Source organism: Carcharhinus amblyrhynchos, chromosome 1 (assembly GCF_965287045.1).
Source record: "Carcharhinus amblyrhynchos chromosome 1, sCarAmb.v2.hapA, whole genome shotgun sequence".
NCBI classification, from domain to species: domain Eukaryota; kingdom Metazoa; phylum Chordata; class Chondrichthyes; order Carcharhiniformes; family Carcharhinidae; genus Carcharhinus; species Carcharhinus amblyrhynchos.
The window spans coordinates 174,374,558-174,390,635 of record NC_137324.1 but is presented as its reverse complement, the minus strand read 5'-3'; the positions used below and the strand labels follow the sequence as shown (position 1 = coordinate 174,390,635).

Below are 16,078 nucleotides of genomic sequence, written 5' to 3'. Positions count from 1 at the left end.
AAAACCATAGTCGGAGTTGAGGAAAAACCCTCTCGCTTTGCACTCAAGTGCTAAAGAAAACATTTTGATTTGATTGAATTGGATTTACCCTTGTCACATGTATCAGCATACAATAAAAAGTATTGTTTTCTTGCACGCTATACAGACAAAGCATACCATTCATAGAGAAGGAAGGGAGAGAGTGCAGAACGTAGTGTTACAGTCATAGCTAGTGTGTAGAGAAAAATCAACTTAATGCAAGGTAAGTCCATTCAAAAGCCTGATGGTAGCAGGGAAGAAGCTGTTCTTTTGTTGGTTGGTACGTGACCTCAGACTTTTGTATCTTTTTCCCAATGGAAGAAAGTGGAAGAGAGAATATCTGAGCTGCGTGGGGTTCTTAATTATGCTGGCTGCTTTGCCAAGGCAGCAGGAAGTGTAGACAGAGTCAATGGATAGGAGGCTGGTTTGCGTGATGGATTGGGCTACATTCACAATCTCTTGTAGTTTATTGCGGTCTTGGGCAGAGCAGGAGCCCATACCACGCTGTGATACAACCAGAAAGAATGCTTTCTATGGTACATCAGCCTGTCTTCACCCACTCTTGTGCAATCATTGACTCTACAACACATGAGGTTTCATTGGCTTTGGACTTTTGTCTGCTCTACAAAGCAATCTGTTGAGTCCCACCTTTGTCCATGCAGGTCAGAGAGGCTGGAGATCTGAATTAGATATGGGAAGCAATTTATCAATATAGATGTGTTGTCACAACCTTCACCAGCACATAATGAGGTGGAAGGTTTGAAATGAAGCCAGTGGTAATGGGTCATAAAGTTGATAAGAGCGGAATAGTTTGTACCTGTCAGGATCACACTTCCATTCACTAACACTTCACGGTAGCTGGAAAGTAAAGTTATTTAAAGCAGCATAATATCACAGTCCAGAGAACTTCTTTTAAAATTGGGATTTCTTTTTAAAGAAATGGCTTGCACTTAAACAGCACCATTCATGACCTCTGTCCCAGTGTGCGCGAAAGCCAATGAAGTATTTGCAAAGTCCATTGTAATATCAGAAATACAACAGCCAGTCTGTGCGTAGCAAACTCGTACAAGCAGCTACGTGGTAATAGCCAGATGGAGAAACATAGAAACTGAAAGCAGGAGGAGGCCGGTCGGCTCTTTGAGCTTGCTCTGCCCTGCATTCTGATCATGGCTGATCATCAAATTCAATATCCTGATTCCCCCGCTTCCACCCATATCACCTGATCCCTTCAGCCCAAAGAGCTACATCTAATTTCTTCTTGAAATCAGACGTTTCGCCTCAGCTATTTTCCACTGTGGCAGTGAATTCCACATATTCACCAGCCTTTGGGTGGAAAAATTTCGCTGAGATCCCCCCCCCCAGTTCTATAAATGGAGATGCCGGCGTTGGACTGGGGTGGGCACAGTAAGAATTTGCACAACACCAGGTTAAAGTCCAACAAGTTTATCTGGAATTATGAGTTTTTTGAGCGTTGTTTCTTCATCAGGTGAACTCACAAGCTCGTGATTCTGAATAAATCTGTCGGACTTTAGCTGGGTGTTGTGAGACTTCTTACAATTTGAAAAGATTTGCCCCTTATCCTCAAAGTATGACCCCTGGTTCTGGACTCCCCCACCATTGTGAACATTCTTTCTGAATCTAATCTGTTTAATCCTGTTAGAATTTTGTAAGTTTCTACGAGATCCCCTCTCACTCTATTGGGGGCCGGGGGGCAACTCTCTGACCTCGCCATGCTGTTAGTAGGCTGGGCGAACAGGTCCCTCAGATGTCGCACTCACTGTCGTGTTAAGCATCCCCCTTCCCCTTCCCCCACCCCCCAAATATCGGCACAAAACTCCCAATTCTCCAAAGAAGTGACTGATTGCAGGAGGATTGCAAAGGGGAGCACGTTTGAGAATGTATCGTGGATCACTCCATAATTCTCACTGTTATAACACTTAGAAAATTTGGGCGAATTCCACCCATGGTGATTTAATGATGTCTTTTCCAGCTGGATCAACTAATGGGATTGAATGCCTCCGTTTACATTCGTACCCTGTGCAGAAAGGAGATTCATTTGGAACGAGACAACAGAGTTGTCAATTAGCACTGTGTTTCCTATTTTCTCCACCCATTCATTAAGCTGTTGGTAATTTGGTTTCAAACTGGTAATCGACCTCAGGGAAGCGATAAAAATGCTAAGCGAGTGGTGGACGAGGATAAAGGACTTACAGTACTGTTGCCACCTTCAAAGGTTGTGTCAGTACCTGGAGTATTTTACAGTGCCTGACTAATAACAAACCCGGGAAAGCTTAATTTCTCTTTATTCATTCATGGGCCAGCACTTTTTGCCTATCCTTAGTTACCCTTGGAGGGCAGTTGAGAATCAACCACATTATTGGGGTTCTGGTGTCACCTGTAGGCCAAACCAGGTAAGGATGGCAGATTTCCTTCCCTAAAGGGAACCAGTTGGGTTTTTCCGACAATGGTTTCATAGTCATCTGTAAATTCTTAATTCCAGATTATTTATTTTAATTGAATTTAAATTCCACCATCTGCCGTGGTGGGATTCAAACTTGGGTCCTCAAAACATTAGCTGAGCTTTTGGACTTATAGTCTGGCGATAATACCACTAGGCCATGGCCTCCCCAGTCGAGACTACAGGCTTGAAATGACAACATTTCCATCACCCTCATGCTCACAAGTTGGGGGCTAGGACTTTACGCACTCTTGCCCCTTTGATGGATGCAGTGAGCTGTGAGCTGTTCAAATGTTGGTTTACTTTGGCGGGACTGGAAGATCCAAGGGAAGGGTAGGGGGGAGGTGGGGAAGAAGAAAACCTTGGCCATGGACTTACTTGAACTCCCAGTCTCGCATTTCCTTGATTTAAAACCTCTCATTCTTGTGTTCAGTTCCTTGGATGGCCTCACCTCCTCTCCTATTATTGTCATCTCCTCCAGCTCCATACCCCTCCCCGATCTCTCAATACCCCAACTCTGGCTTTTCATATATCCCTGATTGTAACTGTGTGACCGTTCTTTCAACTGCCTGACCGTGAGATCTGGAATTCCCTTCCTAAACATTTTCATCACTTTTCTTTCTCTTTAAAAAAGACTTCCTCTTTTATCAAACTTTGAGTCACTCATTTTAACATCTCTTGACATGGCTTGGAGTCAAGTTTTGTTTGATAGGATGAGATTCTCTGGCCTCTGCTCAGCGTTTCTCATGGAGGTGGGAGGCAGTGTGCTGTTCCCTGGCGACAGGATTCTCTGGCCCCCTCCATTGTCAATGGGAATTCCCACTGAAACCACCTCAGGCTGTTGGGGAACCCGTGGCATAGGGTACACCATCGGTGAGACCTGAGAACCCTGACGGCGCGACCAATTCCAGCCATAATGTTCTTGTGGAGAACACTCGACTACGTTGCAGTAAAAATGCTCGATAAATGCAAATTGCAGTTTATTATCATCACCCAATATTCCTCAAGTTTCAGACAAAAATATAAATGAATAGAAAAATCTCACATGCCCAGGGATTTGTGACACTGCAATCAAAATGAAATAATTTTTAAATATCCTACATTTACAAACAACAGTTCACTTACTTTCCGGATCCCTCTTCCCAAGTCCTCTCCATAGTTCGTACCCAGGATTTCAAATTGTATGTTTGGATTTCCGCCGTGTTCTTTAAATTGCAGGAAGCCAGTCATCCCATTTACTCCACCCTGCAAATAATTCGACATTAGAATAAGTCAAGAGTTACATGCAGACGGTACAGCATTTGATCAAACCTATGTGTGTAAAATCGAAGGCTAAACAGGAGTATGTCAACCTGAACCCAGTCTGTGTCTTTCCTAACTGAGTGAAAGCTTTCCCCCATACTCTGGTGAGTTAGATTAGAGTAAAAACCCCAAACACAGGGCCCGATTTTTCATTCTAATTGCTAAATCTGGATGTAATTCAGATCTGACTTGGAAATCTGTTCTCAGGTGCCCCCATATGCACTCAGCCTGAAAGTAAAGTCGTGGGTCTGAATTGCTGTGGACAGGACTTAGCGCACCCAAAATGATCGGAGCTCTGAACTGCGCGTGTGCAGTTAGAAAAAAAAATTGAAAAAGTGCGTCCGTCAGATCGCTCCTGGGCCACAGAAAGTGGCCCGGGAGTGAAAAGTGGGAGCGATGGCACCCATAGACATCACTGTCCCCCTTATCCACCCACCTGCTACCCAGACCGATTGTGACTCCCTGCCCCCCTTCACCACCCCCCTCTCCACCGATCGCCCGCAGAGTGGCAGCGGACCCCCCCCCCACCCCCAACCAGAAATCACTCTGCCCCCCCACCCCCCACTGCCCCCAACAGTGAGCGATCGGGCCTCCCCCACCGCCACCTCACCTGAGATACATCTTACCCACCTCCCTCTCCCCCCACCCAGAGAACGATCTAGCCTCACTCACCCTGCCCCAGAGGAACACCTGACCCGCCTCCTCTTCTCCCCCCCACCATCAGACAACGATCAGGCCTCCCTCCTCCCCACCCCACCAACAGCGCCCCCCGACACAACCCGCACGAGGGATACATCTGACCCACCTCCCTCTCACCCCACCCCCGCCAGGCAACGATCAGACCTCATCCCCCCACCCCATCCTCCCCACCAGAGATACATCTGATATGCCTCCCACCCCCCCTGGCCCCCCTCAAACCAGACGACGATCTGGCCTCACTCCCCTCCCCACCACCCCAGCCAGAGAATGACCTGACCTGCCTCCCTCCTCCCCCTGGCCACCGATCTGAGTCAGGGAGCCCTCGGAAGCTCTGAACTCACCCTTCAGCAGCTGCAGTGCCCAATTTTTATCCGGCAGCTTCATTTTGGCGTAATTTCGATCGGCGAACGCAGTGGTGAAAGGGGGGCAATGCTGACAGAGTTGGGCGGGCAGTTCATGAACTCAATTTAAATACATGCAGATGCATTTAAATCACCATCGCGGGCGTTTCGGGTGCGAAGTGGATCACGGCCGTTTCCGGGTTTCAGTAAAATAGCCACCTGCTCGGACGCGGGTGCAGATCGTATTAATGGCGTCAGACACGACTTTACCACGTTTTTGCACCCGCAGTGATAAAACAGGGCCCGTAAAGTGCAGGCTGACTCTAACCAAATTTTCAGTGGAAACAGATTTACAGGCCAGTATTTTATGACCTCGCTCGGGCGAGGGTAGTAAAATCCCACCCGAGGCCAGTGGAGAATTCCGTTCTGCGGCCCGCCCCGACTCCGGGGTGGGTGTGGCAGTAAAATTCCGGCTATAAGGGCGGATTTTCCCGTTCCGCCCACCGCGGGAATGGGAGTAAGCGAGGGGCAGACCGTGGAAAGGTCCGCTGACCTCGGGTGGGATTTTCCGGTTTCGGGGCGAGCGCGGCTAGAAAACCCCGCCCGTAATTTCGGCTGGAACCTTGACGTTTCGACTTCATGGCATCGTGCGTCCCAGAAGCAGGCCATTCGGCCCACCTTCCCTCCGATGGACCACTGAAAGAGCTTTCTAGTTAGCCTAGTTAATGTGCTTGCCCAACAACCCTAAATATTTTGCCCCTTCTCCCAACGTTTCAAGGCAAGTCACTGTCAACTCTGCGACCCTTTGAGGGAGTGTATTCCAAATCATAATAACTTGCTGCATAAAATGTGTTCTTCTTGCCTCGGGCTCTTTTGTTAACGATCTTAAGTCTATGTCTTCTGTTACCCACCCTCTCACCAGCGGGAATAATTTCTACATGTTTACTCTCTCAGAACCCCTCATAATAAAATATATTACAGCATACTGTATCATTACTGGGTACTTTTATGCCAGTATTTAGTTTATCTTTTGCACTGGACATCAAAAGAACACAAAGAGATGACTAATTTGGTGCAGCATCTGATAATACCTTCCTGATGGTTTCTAACATTGAGTGTCCACCTTGCCAAGGCTTTGAGTTCTTCCTGATGCACGTCAAGCTGGCCATGCTATGCCACTTCCGATCCTCCAGCTTCTTGTGAAAGGCATGTGCCAGGAGCACCACGGTGTCGTAGATGTAGAGATTGGTGATCTGTGCACGTTGCAAACCTCAGAGTTAACATTTTCGCGAGTCGACGCAAGAAAAAAAAAATCACACGCTGTATGTATTCAAAGAGGTAAAATAAAATGACGAGATCAGATAATAGTCTCAGCCACTCGTGGCATATCAGCGCAGGAGCATTCAATGCTTGCAGTGTGCCAAGTCAATAATATTGTCAGCCAAAATGTGAGTATTAATAGGGAATGGAGTTAAATTAGAAACCAGCAGGCACTGAGCCATATGGAGCAAGGAATGCAGAAAATTGCATGAACTCAGCACTTTGTTAAATTCTTTCACCGGCTAAGGTGTCATCGTTGGCAATGCCAGCATTTGCTGCCCATCCCTAATTGCCCTTTGAACTGAGTGGCTTTCTGGGGCTTTTCAAAGGGGTATTTAAGAGTCCAACCACATTGCTTTGGGGTCTGGACTCATGTGTAGGCCAGACCAAGTGACAAAGGCAGATTTTGACGTCTGAGTTTTTACGACGGCCTAATGGTCATCATTGCTGAGCCAGCACTTTTTATTCCAGTTTTTTGCCTTCACAGTGTCAGGGACCCGGGCCTCAGGTCACTGTCTGTGTGGAGTTTCACAGTCTCCTTGTGTCTGTGTGAATTTCCTCTGGATGCTCCGGATTCCTCCCACACTACAAAGATGTGTGGGTTAGGTTGATTGGCCATGGAAAATTGCCCCTCAGTGTTAGGGAGACTAACAGGCTTATGAGGCGAGACTGAGTAGACTGGGGCTATACTCATTGAAATTCAGAAGAATGAGAAGAGATCATATAGAAACATATAGAATTATGAAGGGAATAGATAAGATAGAAGCAGGGAAGCTGTTTCCACTGGCAGGTGAAACTAGAACTAGGGGCATGGCCTCAAAATAAGGGGAAGCAGATTTAGGACTGAGTTGAGGAGGAACTTCTTCACACAAAGAGTTGTGAATCTGTGGAATTCCCTGCCCAGTGAAGCAGTTGAGGCTACCTCATTGAATGTTTTTAAGCCACGGATGGATAAATTTTCGAACAGTGAAGGAATTAAGGGTTATGGTGAGTGGGCGGGTAAGTGGAGCTGAGCCCACGAAAAGATCTAGCATGATCTTATTGAATGGTGGAGCAGGCTCGAGGGGCCAGATGGCCTTCTCCTGTTCCTAGTTCTTACGGTCTTATGTTCTTAAATAAGTGGGGCTATGGGGATCAGGTCTGGATGGGATTATGGTCAGTGCAGACTTGATGGGCCAAATAGTCTTCCTCTGCACTGTAGAGATTCTAACTTGACAGAAGTGAGAGGATTGGAATTCAATCTTGCTTAAAATTGTCTTTTGAATGAGAAAGAAGCATTCATTTATTGACGTTAGATACCTTAGTGCTTCTTACATGCCAATATAAAGCTGCTTCACTGAAGATAATAAAAGATCAGGTGCTGAATTGGTTGATCATTTTCTGCTGGTTCCCTTAAGTTGTTGTTATCCATATGTTGCCAACTTCAAGCAGAAAGCAGTAGATTTCTTGTCTATTTTGTTACTGAAGCTTGGCATTATATAGAATAGAGTCCCTGTAGCAGGAGAGGCCATTCAACTCTTCAAGTCTGTACCGACTCTCTGAAAGAATACCTTACCTAGGCCCAAACCCCTGCCCTAACCCTGTAACCATGGCCAATCCACCTAACCTGCATATCTTTGGAGTGTGGGAGGAAACCGGGGCACCTGGAGGAAACCCATGCAGACATGGGGAGAATTTGCAAACTCCACACAGACGGTGACCCAAGGCCGGAATTGAACCTGGCTCTGTGAGGCAGCAGTGCTAACCACTGTGCTATCCCAATGTCTTCCAAAAAACAAATAGGATATCGGATATAGCATGCAAGTAATTAGTGACATGATGGATGGTAAGGAAAATGGTCTTGGGAGGAAGAGGGGACTTCAGGTCCTTGATTCTCAAAGCTCTCCGCAATATATCTGAGTCTTATTCACTCCAACGGCTCATCAACAACTCCATTATCGTTCTATCACGGGACCACTTGGATGTTGGAAGACAAACTAGCCGGATTTTCACCTCGACAATCCCTATGTTCTTAGGGCAGCCTTTTGTTTTCTATTCAGTGCAGAAGAGAATTGCAGGTAAGCTTCAGCTCGGATTTATTTTGGAGAACAAATTTCACAGCAAATAAAATGTTTGAAATAAAAAGGAGATTGCTTGAAGCAAGATGACAGGCGTGAGTTATATTGCAACCTCAATTCTATATTGGAATGTGTGGGCTGGGGATAAAATTTATGGAAACATTTAAACACCTTGGCAGTCATTAATGAGGTCCACATGTGTGGTTCTGTAAAATAAGTACCAACGATAACTTGTAGTTATAGGGAACCATTCATGTTGTAAAATGTGCGCGTCACAGGAACTGAGAGAGACAAGAAAAGGTGAGTCAAGAACTGAAACAGATCCAAGAGAGGAGACGTTGAGGGCAAGAGGCCAAAGGCTTGGTGAAAGAGGGAGATTTTAGGCCCCATTTAAAAGGCCAAGATGGGGCTGGAGAGTCAATGGCCGGAATTCTCCATCTCGCCCGCCACTGGAATTCTAACGAGTGGGGGGGAAGGAGGGGGACGGGCCATGTAAAGGTCCGTTAAAGTCGGGCGGGAATCTCTGGGTTTCAGGCGAATGTGGCGGGAGAATCCTGCCCAATGAGGCTCGGAGAGGGATTTCTAGAGTCTCAGGCTCAGAGGGCTGCATGGACAGCCAGCAGTGAGGAGGTGAAGGATTGGGAGGTAAAACCAGGAGGTCAGAGTTGAAGGAGCACAATGGTTACAGAGCGCTGGAGAACATTACGGAGCTGGAGAGGCCATGAAGAGCTTTGAGCACGGGAACACGGATTATAAAATCAAGGGATCTGGAGGCAATTTAAGTCAGTAAACAGAGGGCTAATGGGCAAAAGGTTGGTTAACAGTGGAAAAAGGCAGAAGGGTTTTGTTTGCATTCAATTCGATAGAAGGGTGAAAGCCAATCAGGAGTGCATTGCAATTGTTGAGCCTGGAAAGGCGTGAATGGGGATCCAATACCAGCGGCATCACAACAAGTCAGTGCAAAAATTGGGTAATATTTTTTGCTTGCAGCCAGAGAATTTATCACCTGCTTATTGCGCGCCTGGCACAATTTACATGCCGTGGATATCAAAAAAAAATCTCAACATGTCTTAGAATTCACTCATTGTTGATGAAAACTGAGATTGCGTTTATATAACTATTACATTTCAAATTTCCAATTCAGCTCACCAATCAGAGTAGCACTGCCAAAATACCAGTGCACCCTGATGTGCAGGAACAGTAGGGATTGTGCACTTCAGCGTAACGATCTAACCTTTCCTCCGTGTAACATTAGCAGGTGAGTGCTGTCAGTTTGAAATTTCACAAGAGACCCAACATCCTCCTCCTGGGCTCAAGATTAATTGGAGTTCTCACTGCTATTCAAGTATCTAGATCAGTGGAATCTAATTAACACACCCACTACTTAATATTTCTTTTAAAAAAAAGTATGTTGTAATTTTTTCCATGATGGAAATAATTTATATCGCAGACTAATTAGAATCACATTATTTATTACAGTTTTTAAAGCTCTACAGTAAATAACATAATTCTAATTAAACTCTATTTCCGTGATCTTTTAATAGCACTTGTGTTAATTTTCTAGACAATTTGCAGCAAGTTCTATATTTTCAAACGATAGCATATTTCATAATCTGAGGTTGGATCTCATTGTTAGAGCTGCTGTTAATCAGTGACATGGAGTGATCACAATACTTTATTCTTGTAAAGTAAAATGAATATCAAAATGCTTGCTGTTTTCTTAAGCTGGAGACTGATTAGATTTTAAAAAAAGAATGCAGGAAAGGGCAGGAAGAACGGAAAATGCTATTGTTAATAAAACACAACTTGAATTAAATGGAGAAAAGTGGCTTTAGACTGGGCTTGGGGGATGGGGGAGGTCTCATGTGAACACTGGGATGTCATGGGTACAAAAGGGGTGAGGTGTCAAGAGCACTGGAGTTCTCCCTGGACCGTGGGCAGTAACACGGCATGCTCAGATCTAATCGTAAACCTTTATTGTTCTAAGTCCTTGGCTGCCAGTCAGTGCAACCCAGTGCTTCTGCAGTGACCCAGTGTACACCTCATGTCACAAGACAGATGGAATCTACTGGAATCCAGAGAGATGGCAAACTGGGTTCCCATATTCCTATTGTTGCAATATTCCAATAAAGTAGGTTGTTTCTGGGAATGTCAATACACTAACAAACTGTCTATAAGGAATCACAGAATCCAACAGTGCAGAAGGAGGCCATTTGGCCCATTGAGTCTGCGCCAACCACTGCACTAATTCCACCCAGGCCCTTTCACCATAACCTCTTAATTTACCCTAGCTAGTCCCTCTGACACTAAGGGGCAATTTAACACGGCCAATCCACCCAATCCGCACATCTTTGGATTGTGGGAGGAAACCGGTGCACTTGGAGGAAACCCACGCAGACATGGAAAGAATGTGCAAACTCCGGATAGACAGTGACCCAAGCTGGGAATCAAATCCAGGTCCCTGGTCTGTGAGGCAGCAGTGCTAACCCACTGCGCTACCATGCCGTTAACACTCAATGCCTCGCTAGTTGTGAATAGCCATTGAGTTATGGACTCTTACTTGACAGAGTTGAAAAAGAGACCTTCCAGGTCAGCCCGATGCATTAATCCCTCCCTTCCTAACTCTCCATTATTCTTTTCTTTGCTTTCCTTCTCCAGCTAGTTCCCAGTGGTTTGCTGCAGCTTTCTGTTGACTCTTTCCCATGTTAAAGGTGTATCTTACTGTTGTCCCTTTCCATTCTCCTCCAGCTCCATTAGATCTCCTCCAGTTCTAGCACCTAGCACGACCTCTGCTTTTCACCCCTCTCCCACTGGTGGGACTAATGACATTCCCAGTTATAACCTACTTGGAATATTGCAACAATAGGAATAAGGAGTCCAGTTTACCATCTCTCTGGATTCCAGTATCACATCTTGTGATATGAGGTGTACATTGGGTCACTGTAGAAGCACTAGGTGGCACAGTGGTTAGCACTACTGCCTCACACCACAAGGGACCTGTGTTTGAGTCCCAGCTTGGGTCACTATCTGTGTGGAGTTTGCATTCTCCTTGTGTCAGCTGGGTTTCCTCTGGGTGTTCTGGTTTCCTTCCACAGTCCAAAGATGGGCAGGTTTAGGTGGATTGGCCTTGCTAAATTGCCCCTTAGCATGAGGGGGATTAGCAGAGTAAAGGATTATGGGGATAGGGCTTGGATGGGATTGTGGTTGATGCAGACTCGATGGGCTGAATGGCCTCCTTCTGTGCTGTAGGATTCAATGAAATCGAGGTCCTAAGCTACAAAATTCTCACTTTACACCACTCCACACCTCTCTCTCCTTAGATACTCCTTACATAAGAACATAAGAAATAGGAGCAGGAGTAGGCCATCTAGCCCTTTCAGCCTGCTCCGCCATTCAATAAGATCATGGCTGATCTGAAGTGGATCAGTTCCACTTTCCCGCCTGCTCCCCATAACCCTTAATTCCCTTATCCATCAGAAATCTATCTACCCGTGACTGAAACATATTCAACGAGGTAGCCTCCACCGCTTCAATGGGCAGAGAATTCCAGAGATTCACCAGCCTTTGAGTGAAGAAGTTCCTCCTCAACTCTGATCTAAACTGCCCCCCCCCCCATCTTGAGGCTGTGCCCTCTAGTCCTGCTGTCCTTTCTAAGCGGGAAGAATCTCTCTACCTCTACCCTATCCTTTGGGCACCCTATCCTTAGCTTTCATCTCCTTGACCCAACTTTTGTTTACCATTCCTAATGTCTCCTAATTGGGCTGAAGTCAAGTTCTGCTCAGCAGTGCTCCTGCAAAACAACTTGGGGCATCCTTCAGTGTTTTAAACGTTACATAAACGCAAGTTGAAAGCGTTGTTAAAAGTTTGAATGACACATTTTTGGGGTCTGAAAATAATTTAAGGAAACAAGTGGAGATAATTGTTTCCTGATGAAATGTTAAACTCTGAAAAGGGTTTGGATAACGAGAAATCAAGCCTGGTTGGGTGGATGGTTGGTTTGCATCAAGAATTTCTGGCTTGCAACCAATGTCCTTCGCATCTGCATAAATTTCATACAGATAATGTGAGATTTCATTTATTCATTTATTTTAAATTACAAATGCCATCCCAATGTGTGCCAGGTGTGCCGTCCAGTATCTCATGTGATTGTCATTTGACAACTTAGTCACACATTATAGCTCAAAATATCCATTGTAATTCATCCGTGGAATAAAGTAATAGGATTGATCTCACAATAAATCTGCTTTGGGTGGAAAATGTCGCTCAGGGAAGTAGGTTTGTGGAAGATTTAGGCACACTCCGTAACATTTTCTGTCTATTTAAAAAAGTAGGAAGTAACTATTGGAAAGTATGGTGGCACAATGGTTAGCACTCTTGCCTCACACTCCGTGACCCCGGTTCGATTCCTGGCTTGGGTCACTGTCTGTGTGGAGTTTGCACATTCTCCTCGTGTCTGCATGGGTTTTCTTCAGCTGCTCTGGTTTCCTCTCAAAGTCCAAGGATGCAGTAAATAGTCTCACAACACCAGGTTAAAGTCCAACAGGTTTATTTGGTAGCATGAGCTTTCAGAGCGCTGCTCTTTCAACAGGTAAGTGATGAAGGAGCAGCACTCCAAAAGCTTGTGATGCCAAATAAAGCTGTTGGACCTTAACCTGGTGTTGTGAGACTACTTACTGTGCCTACCCAGTCCAATGCTGGCAACTCCACATTATGGAGCCCAAAGATGTGCAGGTAAGCTGGATTGGCCATGCTAAATTGCCCCTTAGTGTCAGGGGGACTAGCTAGGTTAAATGCATGGGGATAGGGCCTGAGTGGGATTGTGTTCGGTGCAGATTAGAAAGGTCAAATAGCTTCCTTCTGCACTGTAGGGTTCTATGATTTTAACTCGCGCTGAGATTACCTTATATCCACTTCCGGAGAATGAGGGTCTCTGCCAAGAAGATAATTTCACTTAACCTTCCCTCCTTCACTGTCTGTCATTATGTATTTAAACATCAGTGACTATGTTTCAATACTTACGATTCTAGTATCCTGTGTAAGGATAGGAGCATAGGGATTAGGAGTAGAAATATTCACCTCTCTGAGCCCACTCCACCATTCAATCAGATCATGGCTGATCTCTCCCTGGTCTCAAATTCACCTTCCCACCTGTTCCCCATGTCCCACTTTTCCCTTTGTTTATTAGAAATATATGTATCTCCTTACTCAAAACCATTCAGCAATTCAGATTCCACCACACTATGGGGCAGTGCGTTCCACAAATTTACCATACTGTGCAAGAAGTTCCTTCTTATCTCAGTTTTAAATCTACCGCCTCTCAACCTATACCCTGTGACTTCTTGTTTGAGATTGCCCCATTAGAGGAAACATTTGGTCTACATTTACTTTATCAATCCCTTTTAGAATTTTATACACCTCGATCAGATCCCCTCTCGTCCTTCTACACTCCAGTGAGAACCAGCTCAAACTGTTTAATTTCTCCTCATCTTTTCATCTGGACAGGTCTTGGACAGATGTATATTTGTGTACACAGTAAGCAGTCTCACAACACCAGGATAAAGTTCAACGGGTTTGTTTGGTAGCACCAGCTTTTGGAGCACTGCCCCTTCATCTGTGTGTACACGCGTGGCGTCACGTGATTGTGTGTAGTTGTGTACGTATCCATGTGTGCACTTGTGTCTGTGGGCACTCTGATGCACGCATAAGTGGTCTTTCAGGGCACACACAGCATAGTAACAATGGGCACATCGCTCATCATATATAAAAAAGAATACATTCTCAGCATCAACAAGTTTAGTTTTAACTCTACACCATAGTTTTAAAATGTATTATGTTGGCTGAGTTGAAATAGTCCTACCTCCATGTTAGTCTTGTAAGGATCCTTGGGATCACATAGTACTGGGGAGATTCTGTGTTTGCCACGAATACAGCTGTGAGTGGTGTTAATAGACATGGGAAAGGTCTGCCGAATTATCGTCAACCTTCCAATTGACCGCCTCACCAGCTCCTGGACATCACCATCACTTAACTCCTGGGAAATGGAAGAAACAGTTTCCGTTAAGGTGTAGGTCGCACCACTATTTTCTTCACTTCCTTTGCTTTTTAAAAGACTCCCTCTACCTCCCTGCCCCTGAACATCACGGTGTTAAACCAGCAGCTGGGAGTTGGTATTGGAATTTTAGCCTGTTCATCAGCTTTAACACCAGAAGACTAGGTAAAGTAACCACAGATTGCAATGCTGGAAGGATTCCATCGCATGCAACAGTGTCTAATCTCTTCTGTTTGGCATATCACACATACTGTTTGCGAGCTAGCATCCGACTGAAGTTTCGGTTTGACAGAAACCTTTAGCCTGTACTCTGGGGGGCAGAGTATACATTTTGCTTGATCCTAGCAGCACTTGAAGCTCAGGGTACTTAAGGCTGACACTGACGGCTGAACAGAAAACATTTCACTCTCCAATGTGTCACTCAGTGGAACGATAAGCCTGACGCTCGCCAGCGAAGCGAGCGTACAAAAAAAAAACCCCACAAATCCACGGCGGAATTCTCATTACTTCACTTCTGCGGCAAAACTCGTTTTCAATTATTCCAGCAAAACAAAGCCGAGGGGTGGGGGGGGAGGATGGAAAGAAATCACACAGAATGAAATAGACAGACAGGCAGACAATGCCATTCTCTTTCGTCTTGTGAAAGAAAAACAAACTGTCAGCTTCTTATCAAGCTGACGTCTTTTTGCCTGTGGCAAATTAAATATTACAACCTCTGATCGAAGGGGGAAATGATAAGCTGCTATTGTTTCTCGCTGATTTCGAGTGAATTGAACATTTGATTTTAGGGCTTTTCAGGCAATTGCTCCCTCGCCCTTTCCGACCAGCACCACCTTCCTGTTCGGAATGGAATGTTGGCATTTACAGCTAAAGGAACTGACTACAAACGAGAAGGAAGCATTATGGCAACTATTCAAGGCATTGGTGAGGCCACACCTGGGGTACTGCGCACAGTTTTTGCTCCCTTTATTTGAGGAAAGGTATAGTGGCATTGGAGGCAGTTCGGAGGAGGTTCACTAGATTGATTCCAGAGATGAGGGGGTTGTCGTATGAAGAGAGGTTGAAGAGTTTAGCTATATTCTCTGGAATTTAGAAGACTTGAGAGGAGATCAAATTGAGGCACAAAAGATGATAAAAGGTCTGGATAAAGCAGACATGGAGCGAGCGCTTCCTCTGGTGGGGCATTCTAGGATGACGGGTCATAGTCTGAGGATAAGGGGTAGCAAGTTTAAAACAGAGTTGAGGAGAAACTACTCCTCCCAGAGGGTTGTGAATCAGTGGAATTCTGTACCCCAAAATGTGGTGGATGTTGGGGACAGTGAGTCCATTTAAGGAGGAGTTAGATTTTTAATTGGTAATGGGTTGAAAGGTTAAGGGGAGAAGGCAGGAAAATAGGGATAAGGAGCACATCAGCCATGATCGAATGGCAGAGCAGACTGGATGGACTGAATGGCCTAATTCTGTCCTCTATCTTATGAACTTCTGAACTTATGAGACTTGTGGCAAAATGGCATGTCCTCCTAATGTCACCCAGCATTGAGAAGGGGCTATTCATACTTTGCCTCCTCCCTGTAAAGCATGACATGGCAAACTTGGGGGCGAGGGAGTAAAAGTGGTGTGAGAAACCTTCAAAAAGTAGTCTCTACCCTCTGTGAGGAAGAGAAGAGTGTAAGTGGGCTATCTTTTATCTCTGTGTTGGCGTATTTCCAGCCAGTGTGAACTGATGGTAATAAAATGAGGCTACGTATTGTTAAAGTATGGAATGGTATGTGGGAGGTGATGGTCTAGAGTTATTATCGCCAGACTATTAATCCAGAAACTCAACTAGTATTCT

At 45.3% G+C, this 16,078-nt stretch overlaps 1 protein-coding gene across 1 annotated transcript in view; it reads right to left on the bottom strand.

The window, feature by feature from the left end:
* grid2 (glutamate receptor, ionotropic, delta 2) overlaps window positions 1-16,078 on the bottom strand; it is a 956,474-nt gene that overhangs the window by 218,897 nt on the left and 721,499 nt on the right. Inside the window, exons 6-8 of the mRNA XM_080200204.1 lie at window positions 14,053-14,226; window positions 5,910-6,071; window positions 3,602-3,721 (exon numbers count right to left, since the gene is read on the bottom strand). Coding sequence (XP_080056330.1) covers window positions 3,602-3,721; window positions 5,910-6,071; window positions 14,053-14,226 — 456 coding nt within the window. The remainder of the gene's footprint in view (window positions 1-3,601; window positions 3,722-5,909; window positions 6,072-14,052; window positions 14,227-16,078) is intronic.